At 45.1% G+C, this 10,450-nt stretch overlaps 1 protein-coding gene across 1 annotated transcript; it reads left to right on the plus strand.

Moving 5' to 3' along the window:
* The first annotated feature begins 7,388 nt into the window (after positions 1-7,388).
* Positions 7,389-9,594, plus strand: LOC101313915. The gene is made up of 3 exons (XM_004305298.1): positions 7,389-8,027; positions 8,181-9,334; positions 9,462-9,594. The coding sequence occupies exons 1-3, from the start codon at positions 7,389-7,391 to the stop codon at positions 9,592-9,594; spliced, it is 1,926 nt and encodes a 641-aa protein (XP_004305346.1).
* Positions 9,595-10,450: the final 856 nt, after the last annotated feature.

Genomic DNA, 10,450 nt, shown 5'->3' on the forward strand with positions numbered 1-10,450 from the left:
ACATTCTGCAAGTACAGCTTTGAGTTTAGCCTTTCCATTGCTGTGAAACCAAGTCTTGGGCTTTTCCCTGTGGAAACAAAAAGAGCATCTCAGAATCTCAGTACTATTTCTTTATTGTCATACATAAGACACTAACATTATACTATATTCTAACCCAAGTAACCCAACACAAAAAATAAAAAGGAATATCTATTGCTTATATTGAATCAAACAAAATGTTACCCACTAGCTGTTTGAAGTTGAAAAACAGATTACCAATGTGAAATAATTAGTTGCTTGCTTTCTGCTACTGCTTTAATAGATATACTTATGACTGTTCTATGGAAAAGGAGCTGAGAAACAGAGGAAAACAGAGTAGAATAGAGCAACTTAAACTAATCTTGGACCACTATTTATAATCTACTAAGTGGGTTGTTTGCCAGTAAAGAAAAGAGAGATGGAATCATAAGTAGCCTAAACCTGCACTCAATGAAAGGGGAAAAAATGGTGTCTTTCGGCTTCCCAAATCGAAAAGAAAGGGATAAAATCAAAACCAAACAGCACAGACTTATCAAGTTGGTTCGAGTCTGTTTTCCATTGTGACAGAATCGGCAAATGCAGTTCTTGCATACGCTTTTGTGTGCTGAAGATTGAAGAAGAAGGTATGATCAAAAGCCTCAAGTTTTTAGAATAGAATAATAGAACGAAACTCATACATAAACATTAACGTTGGAGTAACCAAGGTGTGAAAAACATTGTAAACGCATATGCAGACATTCTTTCCACAAAATGAGGTGGTTCTGGAACACACAAAGGAAATCAACACAAACACAATGTGAACCTCTCAACCACGGCTAATCATTCAACAAGAACACCCTTATGAAAACTAAGCAAGCAAAGGAAGAGGGAAAGACAGATAGAGAGGGAAGTATATGTGTTTTTGAAAAAGAAGTTATGAATAAAGAAATGACCTTTTGGTTTGGGAGAGAGAGCAGAGGCTCTGGTATTGTAACAAGAAGTAGAGCAGTGAAAAAGGCAGAGAGAGAGCTATAGCTTTGTTGTGTGTGTGGTGAAGAAGTGAGGGACAAAAGGAACAAAGAGGGGGTCTTAATTTATAGGCCAAAATCAAAGAAAGCTTCTTCTTCATGGAGATTGAGATTGAGAGAGAGAGATTTTCATGAGGGTTGGGGGGGACATGCCTCTCTTTCTCTCTGACACAACAATCATGCAAGGTGTAAGCATGGAAGGCGGCCGGTTAAGAGCCTTAAAGAAAAAAGAAAACACAGATTTTTAGTGTTTTGGGTTTCTATGAATGATGATGAATATGGCGTCATGTGAATGATGATGGGGGGTTTTTGCTTGGGGTTTTGCAGAGCCAGGGGCATTTTCGTCCACAGAATCTTTCAAACTTATGGAACTTAATGACTACCTCTTCTTCTTCTTACCTCTATAGCTTCTATGGCTAAAATGTAAAATGATGGTGGGCTAGGCCGTCCCAAGATTCGCAATGATGGTTTGGATTGGGTTCTAAACCATCATCACCACCCCTTCCCCCCTCTTCTCCATCATCAATAACTCTTTTGTTTTTATTTATGCTCCTTCCTTCTTCTATTCCTAAAACCAAAAAAAACCTTCTTCTTCTTTCCTCTCCCATTATTTATTTCAGCCTTTATTAATTCAAATTGGGCAACAAATCTATCCTCTGCAATATTGTGATCTTTTGGGTCATATCAAGGATTATACATCCAAAATAGGAACACAACCCAGATGGCCATTTTGGTGAATAACAATGATACTTGAACAGTGTCATTTGCCTAGAGCAGTGTTTTGGGGGGGAACCCGTTAACCCAAAATGTGAATCCCATGAAAGAAAAAAGGGTAAAGGGAGTTTAGGGAAGAGAGGGTTAACTTGTTGTAGGGTATACCTAAAAACCCAAATGAGCATTTTAGACCCTGTAGATATGGTTATAACTTGCACGATTTGCATCCCCCAATCGATGATGGTGTTTTGTTTTACGTTATTATACTCATAATTATAGGCCAAGCTAGTATCATAAGTGTAAACTGTAAAGCAATTTTTCTTTTCTTTGGTGTTGCCAAGTATAGAGTATGAGCTTGAAATAATGGGTGAAGGAAATTGGGGGCCAAAGAAAGCTTCAAAACCCTCATGGGTTATGAGTGGCTTAACGTGAAATATCATGGTTCGACAGGTGCTGTTTTGGATGGGCTCTATCTTCTATGGGCAAAATCGTCCCATTGATTTTGGAGTCCCTCGTGGAGCTCGTTCGTTTCCATATTTCCTTATGCGAGTTGCTTAGTTCGACTTAGGCCTCATCATGGGCCGGGCTAGGGCCGGCCCTACCTTAAATTTTAAGGCTTAAGGTGGGGCCAAGTAGAGCTTTGACTTGGTCAACAAAATTTAAGGCCGGGTAGGGTAGGGCCGAGGCTTGAAAATGTAAACTTTTACTCGTCCTAAAAGCCCATTTTGTTAGGGTTAAAAGGGCCGAGTAGGGCCGGCCCTACCCGACCTTTTATATAGGGCTAAATAGGGCCGAAATTGGCTTATTTTATTTTATTTTTTTCTCAAAATTTTCTCAAGGATTATATCAATTAGATGTAATACACTCTATTTTTTAGTCATATTTAAAATACATGCATATATATTATACTTAAACTTAGAACTTGTATCAATAAATATTAATGTAAGTGGTTATATTCATATACCTCATAAACTATCTCTCTAAATCATCAAAATTCAATTATTGTTTAACAAAGCAAAATGAAATAAAAGAAATAAAGCTTACAAAACCAATTACAAGAAAGAAGATTAGTTGTATTGATCTAAAAAATAAGAGACATATTAAAAACAATAGAAAAAATATAAAATTATTAGGGCCTAAACAGCCGGTTTTTAGGGCCGGGCAGGGCTTGGCCCTAAAGAGCTCAATAGGGTAGGGCCGGGTTTCATTTGCTCAACCCTTACCCTACCCTATTTGAGAAAGGCTAGGGCCCTAGAGGGTAGGGTGGGTTTTAGGGCGGGTAGGGCCGAAGGGCCAAATGATGAGGCCTAGTTCGACTTCATTATGTGGTTTCAATCCCTTTGTTGGCAATGCGAGTGATTACCTTAGTGCCCCTAACGATTTGTTTTCATTGCAAGTTTAAGAAAACTTGAAAGGTTCATGTGGTGACCTGTGAGTAAGTTTGCATCAGCAATCTCTATTTCAAAATTTTCTTTTTCCACTTTCAACTTATGGTAGTTTATTTTGAAAGAGAAATTGTTTATCACTGAGACAATAGTTGACAACAGTCAATAGCTAGAGTCAAGCTGTATTTACAACAAGATAGCTGGTAAGAACAACCAGACATTCTGTTCTAATCATGAAAACTCAGTACAAAACAATGATGAGCTCTTTCCAATTAGAGACTCGAAAACAAAGTAACTCCTTGTCTTGAAGGGCAAAATCTTATTTCAGCTTTCTGCAATCCTTCACTCAATTGTAGCTTTAACAGAAAGTGGCTTCCTTAATTACAAATAGGAGTACATCCTTATTCATAAGACACTAGAAAAACAATGTTTATCCAAGTCTCGTAGAAACCATGACTTGTACGATTACTAGACCATAGATTGATTGACAAGCCAAAGAAGGCCCAAACTCTTTAGATAGCCCGCGCAATGCACTAAGTTATAACTGAGGGTAGTTTATACTTGATGAAGTAATTTGATGTTCACATCTAAAAACAATTGGGATGGAGTGGCCCAAATACCCACAAGCAAGTTCTCATTTTCCCATGTGGGATGTGTGAGGCCTAAATTTTGTTGGCTGGCAATCCATTAGCATATTCGTTGGGTCTCAAGGGTTGAAGAACTATTCTTCGTCTTGACGTTCAATGTCTGTGGTTTTTAGTATTTGGTAGGAGATTTTTCTCGTCGATTCAGGAAGTGTAGTCGGTTGCACATAAAACAACCTCCCAAGCTCGTAAACCAGCAGACATTCCACCATAACCGAGGCCGCCCCGAGGTACCCACTAATAAGTAGGGTGGGCCGGGCCCGACCTCGGTGGCAGTATTGGGCTGGCAGTGGTTTCAGAAGGCATAAGGGAGCTGGGTGTGAAGTAGCAGCAAAAACAGTTGTCCCACATCGGTTTTCAAGTAAAGAGAACCCACTTTGGGCCATAAATATGTCCCAGCCACCAGCTTGTCAAGTATCATAACTACCCTCAGTAATTACATTCTACCACAAGATACTGACTTAATCTTCGGAGAAGGAAAGACCGGAAGCCCCCGGTCACCCTTGTTATTGCAGGTCAGCGGGAGGATAGCCGACCATCCACCAGACACATCATCAGCTTTTACGAACCCATCCGGGATTGTACAGAAACATTTGGTGCCGTCTGTGAGAATCTTTACAAAAAGCCATTGTGACTCGATGGTTGAGTTAACCGAGCAGTAAGAGCAGGAGGCGGGACAACAAGAGCAGAGGGAGGTAATATACGGAAGGACCCCAGAAAGAGTGGGGGGAAACTCAAGAGTCGCAGGGAGGACCTCACGGGATGAAACACCAGAGTATATGCCGGGATGTTGGAGGATATGAGGGCCCAAATCATTCGGCTGGAGCGGCAGAGTGTAAGGGATCGAAAGGAAGCCTTCGGGAGGGAGCGCAGGTTGGAAAAGGATAACGCCACTCTCATGGTGCGTTGGCTAGAATGGTCGAGCATTGGGAGGCGTTGGACCGAGCAGCGGAGACGGATCGGGCGGCCACGTCTCGGCAAATGGGCCCTCCGGTGGGAACAAACCGTAGGACCATGCATATAGAGACGAACTTGTTCTCGGATGAAATGCGGGACGAGGGACCGCTGCCCTTGCCCGAGCCAATCTCAGAAGTTCGAGTTGAAAGACCGGGAGAGATGGAAGAAACCCTAAGAGCTATCCGGGATAGCGTAGCAAGTTTGGCTGACCGAATCTCGAACGCCGAGAGAAGAGGGGCGCGTAACTCAACCCGCACGAGTTTCGAAGAAAGGGGGGGACCATTCACAAGAGCAATCACTCGGACCGTCCGACCGAGCGCAGTCAAGCCATTGAAACTTAGCTACAATGGGGACCGTGACCCCCATCTTTTCCTCAATAGTTTCAAGTCTCACACGAACGCTAAAGGATACTCGGACGCGATATGTTGTAACATGTTCCAGGAAACCTTAGCAGGGGAAGCGCTAAGTTGGTTCTACTAGCTACCGTCGAACTCGGTCGATTGCTTCCGGGAGTTGGCCGACAGGTTCGTCAATAGGTTCATTTTATGGATTGATGGGCAGAACACCGCCCAGTTGTTCAAGGTAAAGTAAGATAGGGGAGAGGGATTGAAAGCTTTTGTGAACCGTTGGCAAGGTGCCACAGCCCGAGTCAGGGGTTTTGACAAGAAGGTTGCAGAGGAGGTGTTCATTCAATGATTGCTTCCCGGGAAGTTTATGTATGCAGTAAAAATCAAAAGTCCGCAAGGCTACGACGAGCTTATGGAAATGGCAATCAGGTATGCACAAGCAGACCATGATACTTACGGGGGGACTTTGGCCGGGAAAAGGAAGGTTGAAGGGAGAGACGGCGGGTCCCCGGTGCAGGTGGTCCAAGAAGTAAGAGCTTGGAAGAGAAAACAAGAGCCGGACTTGTACTCCGCAGGAAAGAGGCATAAGGAAAGAAGCTGGGGGAAGGCTGGGAAGCAATATAACGCACAAGGGAAGGCCAAAGGGTCCTACCAGGATACCGGGTACGCAAGAGTGGCGCCGGCAGGCAAGGAGCATTTCTCAACGCTCAACACTCAACGCTCAACGCCACTTACAAGGCAATATGAAACGAGACTAAGTCTGTCATTCCGCCTCCCCCGGCCAGAAAATTTTCCCGCATCACGGCTTACCAAGGAAGACACAGGAAAGTTTTGTGGGTACCACGGGGAGATGAGCCAAAACATTAACAGCTGCATAGATTTAAAAAGGGCAGTAGAACGCCAGGTTAAAGAAGAAAAGCTGCAGCAGTATGTGCCCAGGCCAAAGCATGTAGGGGCAATTGAAGTATATGGGACAATCAACACCATCCATGGCGGGCCCCGTATAGATAATAGAAGCAACAAGGCAAAAAGACAGTGTACGGGATCCAGGGATGGTCGGGAGGTCTTTGCCTTTGAGAGTAGCAATAATCAGCAAGTGACCACCTGTTGGAAGTCTGTTACCTTCCTAGAAGAGGAAGAGGAGGAGATAAGGTCGCACGAGGACCCATTCCTAATAACATTGCAACTCGACCACTATATCACGAAGAAGATCCTGGTTGACACAGGAGCCATTGTCAACGTGTTGTTCAGGAGTGCCTAGAAAGGACTGCATCGAGGAAGTATCAGGTTGATACAAGACCATGAGCGGCTGATCAGCTTCTTATGTGATGTCATCCAGCCCCTAGGATCGGACAGCTTCGGGGTAAGTATGGAAGGCCGAGAGGGAATTGCCCGGGCAACCGTAGAATTCATCGTGGTGGATTGCGAGTCGTCCTATAACAGGATCTTGGGAAGGCCTGCGTTATAAAAGCTGAAGTCTTTGTTGCCAGCCACATGTTGATGATGAAGGTCCTAACTCCGACCGGAGTCATTACGATCTGGGGAGACCAGGGGGCATCAATGAGTTGTTATGCAATAGACAACGGGGGGAAGAGATCCGAGGTTCTATTGGCGAGCCAGGCCACGACATCCCCCTTGGACCCATATATGGATCCCAAGGATGATAGCGACTCGGATGAGGAGCGTCCGGGGTCGGCAGAAGAAACGTAAATGGTATCAGTCTCAGATGAATTCCTGGATAGGCGAGTGACCATCAGGACTGGGCAGGCACTCGGGGTGCGAGCAGCCTTGACGAGCTTCTTGAAAAAAAATAGTGGGGCATTCGCTTGGACATATAAGGACATGCCCGAGATATCTAATGGTATCGTAACACACCAGCTAGGAATCGAGAAAGGATCCCCTCCCATGCAGCAAAAGCGAATGACGTTTAAGCTAGAAAAGTATGAAGTAATGAGGGGGGAAGTGCAAAAATTGATAGACATAAAGGTTATACGGGAGGTCAGATACCCACAGTGGGCCAATGTGGTCATGGTTCCAAAGAAGTCAACAGGACAATGGAGGATGTGTGTAGATTACTCAAATCTCAACAGAGCAGGCCCAAAGGACAGCTTCCCGCTCCCATGAATAGATCAACTGGTGGACTCCACGTCCGGATTCGAATTGTTGAGCTTCATGGACGCCTATACGGGCTATAACCAGATCCGGATGGATCCAAGGGATGAAGAGCATACAGCTTTCACGACCGACAGAGGCCTTTATTGCTATAAGGTAATGCCTTTCGGACTGAAGAATGCGGGAGCGACTTACCAATGACTGATGAATGTCATGTTCGCCGAGTACCTCGGAAAAATAATGGAGGTATATGTCGATGACATGCTGGTCAAAAGTCTAAAGGCCGAGGAGCATATATGGCATCTTGAGAAAGTCTTCGAGGTCATAATGAGGTTCGGGATGAGACTGAACCCCCAGAAATGCATCTTCAAGGTTGTCAAAGGGAAGTTCCTAAGGCATATAATTAGCAGGAGGGGGATTGAAGCCAACCCGGAAAAGATCCAAGCCATATTGGACATGGAAAGGCCCAAAGAGAGGAATGAAGTGAGTTCATTGGCCTGGAAGATTGTCGCCCTTGCCAGATTCGTGTCACGACTCACGGATAAGTGTGCCTCTTTCTTTCGGCTGCTGAAAGACCAGTGGTGTAAGGATATAGTATGGACACCCAAGCAGGAGGAGGCATTCAAACAGATAAAGGCGTACCTCACGTTCGCGCCGGTTTTGTCAAAGCCAATCCCGGGCGAGATGCTTTACTTGTACATTACGGCCTCGCAATCGGCAGTCAACTCGGTGCTCATAAGAAAAGAGTTCGACATCGAGCATGCAGTGTTCTACGCCGAGAAGGGATTCACATCGGCCGAGAGCAGGTACCCGGACGTCGAAAAATTAGCCATGACACTTATTGTAACCGCCAGAAGGTTCAGACATTATTTCCAAGCGCACTCGATAACCCTTTATACAAACCACCCCCTGAGGTAGATCATGCAGAAGCCAGAGATCAATGGAAGGCTGTTAAAATGAGCCATTGAGTTGGGAGAATTTGATATCCATTATCAGTCGAGAGTGGCAATCAAGGGCCAAGCAGCGACTGACTTTATATCTGAGCTCACGCCCATGAAAGTTGTGGGAGAGTCTTCTGAGCTCACGCCTATGAAGATTGTGGGAGAGTCCTCTGAGCCCGCTCCCATAAAAGTTGTGGGAGTATCCTCTGAGATCGGCCGGGAGGAAAGCGGCCCCAGAGCGGATAAGGGGATGCACAATGAAGAACCGCCGGCTCAACTCTGGAGGCTTTTTGTTGACGGCTCGATGACGAGAAATAAAAGCAGGGCGGGAATAATATTAGAGACTCCTGTTGGATTCAAACATGAGTACGCATTGGAATTCCAGTTTAAGGCATCAAACAATGGGGTTGAGTATGAAGCTTTAATAGGGGGATTGCAACTTGCCCGAGACATCGGCGTGGAGAGAGTGGAAGTGTTCAGTGATTCGCAATTGGTTGTAAATCAAGTCAACGGGAGTTTCGAAGCTAAGGAGCCTCAGTTGCACTCTTACCAAGCGTTATCAAACGCCTTTATGCAACGTTTCAAGTCGGCATCTCTCTCTCACATCCCCCAGAAGGAAAACACTAATACAGATGCCCTCGCCCGGCTAGCCACCGGAGGGCCTGGGAAAGGCAGAAAGAAGGCAAGAATTGAGGTGCTAGGAAAACTGAGTATCAGTAAAACAATCTCGGAGATATTCATGGTCGAAGCGGGACCTAGAGAGCCTACGTGGATGGACCCCATAATCAAGTTTATGAAGGAGGGGGTGTGCCCGGAGGCCAGGCGGCATGCACGAAAGTTACAATCGAGATGTTCTAGGTACACCCTCATGAACGGGAAGCTATACCGCAGAGGTTACAATTTTCTAAACCTCAAGTGCGTGACAGAGGAAGAAGGAAAAGTGATCACAAGAGAAATTCATGAAGGGGTGTGCGGGAATCACTCTGGATCCCGGTCGTTAGCACACAAGGCACTACGCATAGGGTTTTTCTGGCCCAACATGGGCGCCATGGCAGATAACATGTCGGCGAGATGCCGTAAATGCCATTTGCACGCTAACGGGATACATTCCACTTCTATTGCTCTGTCAATCTTATTATCGCCCTGGCCTTTTGCACAGTGGGGCTTTGACCTCATCGAGATACTGCCAACGGCACCTGGGCAGTTAAAGTATGTGGCAGTTAAAGTACATGATAGTGGCTGTTGACTATTTCACAAAATGGGTGGAGGCAGAGCCCTTAAGGAAGATAACCACCGAGTGTGTGAAGAATTTCCTGATGAAGAACATTTATTGCAGATTCGGGGTCCAGGAGACAATCGTCACAGACAATTGTACACAATTCAACAATAACCATATGATTGAGTTCTCGAAGGACATGGTTGCCAAGATGGTCTTCGCGTCAATGGCACACCCGCAGACCAATGGTTAGGTGGAGGCGATTAACAAGATCATTAAAAAACTTCTGAAGAAGAAAGTAGACAATGCAAAAGGTCTGTGGGCACAAAAACTGCCGGAGGTGTTATGGGCAATCAGAACCACAGCAACAGAAGCAACGGGAGAAACGCCTTTCAGCATGGCCTTTGACACGGATGTTGTTTTGCCAATCAAGACGTCAATACCATCGGGAAGGGTCAAAAATTTCGACGCCACAACCAATGAGGAGGGTCTCCGTTTGAACATTGACCTCATCGAGGAGAAGAGGGAGCGAGCAGACTTACACAACCAAGTCTACAAGCAACGAGTTGCACGCTACTATAACAGTAAAGTCAGGATCCGGACTAGGGGACTGGGTAATGAAGAAAATCATGACCAAGACGGCAACCCTGGATCCGAACTGAGAATGGCTGTACGAGATAGTTGAAGAGGTCGGCCCATCAACTTTCTTTCTCCGGGATCAAGATGGGATAGTCACCGGGCACCCTTGGAATACGGAGCACCTGAGATTCTACCCAGTACGAAATGGGAACGAAATCCACCCTTAAAAATTTACATTTGTAAGTATTACAGCCCCTGGGAGGACAACAAGTCCCGGAGGATGCCTTCATTCGTTTTGAAAGACTAAATACAAGAATGGGGAAGTTAAATTCAAATTCTAATGATGATAGTCCACCGGGAGGCATAAGTCAATTAAATATCGAGTAATATCAACCGGGATGGGCAATCCACCGGAAGACATAAGTGGATTAAATCCCCAGTATCGAGCAGGTAAAACCGAGAGGCAAAAGTTATTGAAGTCCCTAGTAACACCGACCATGATAGGCATAATACAAATATATAACACAGGA

Source organism: Fragaria vesca, linkage group LG6, assembly GCF_000184155.1.
Source record: "Fragaria vesca subsp. vesca linkage group LG6, FraVesHawaii_1.0, whole genome shotgun sequence".
In the NCBI taxonomy this organism is placed as follows: domain Eukaryota; kingdom Viridiplantae; phylum Streptophyta; class Magnoliopsida; order Rosales; family Rosaceae; genus Fragaria; species Fragaria vesca.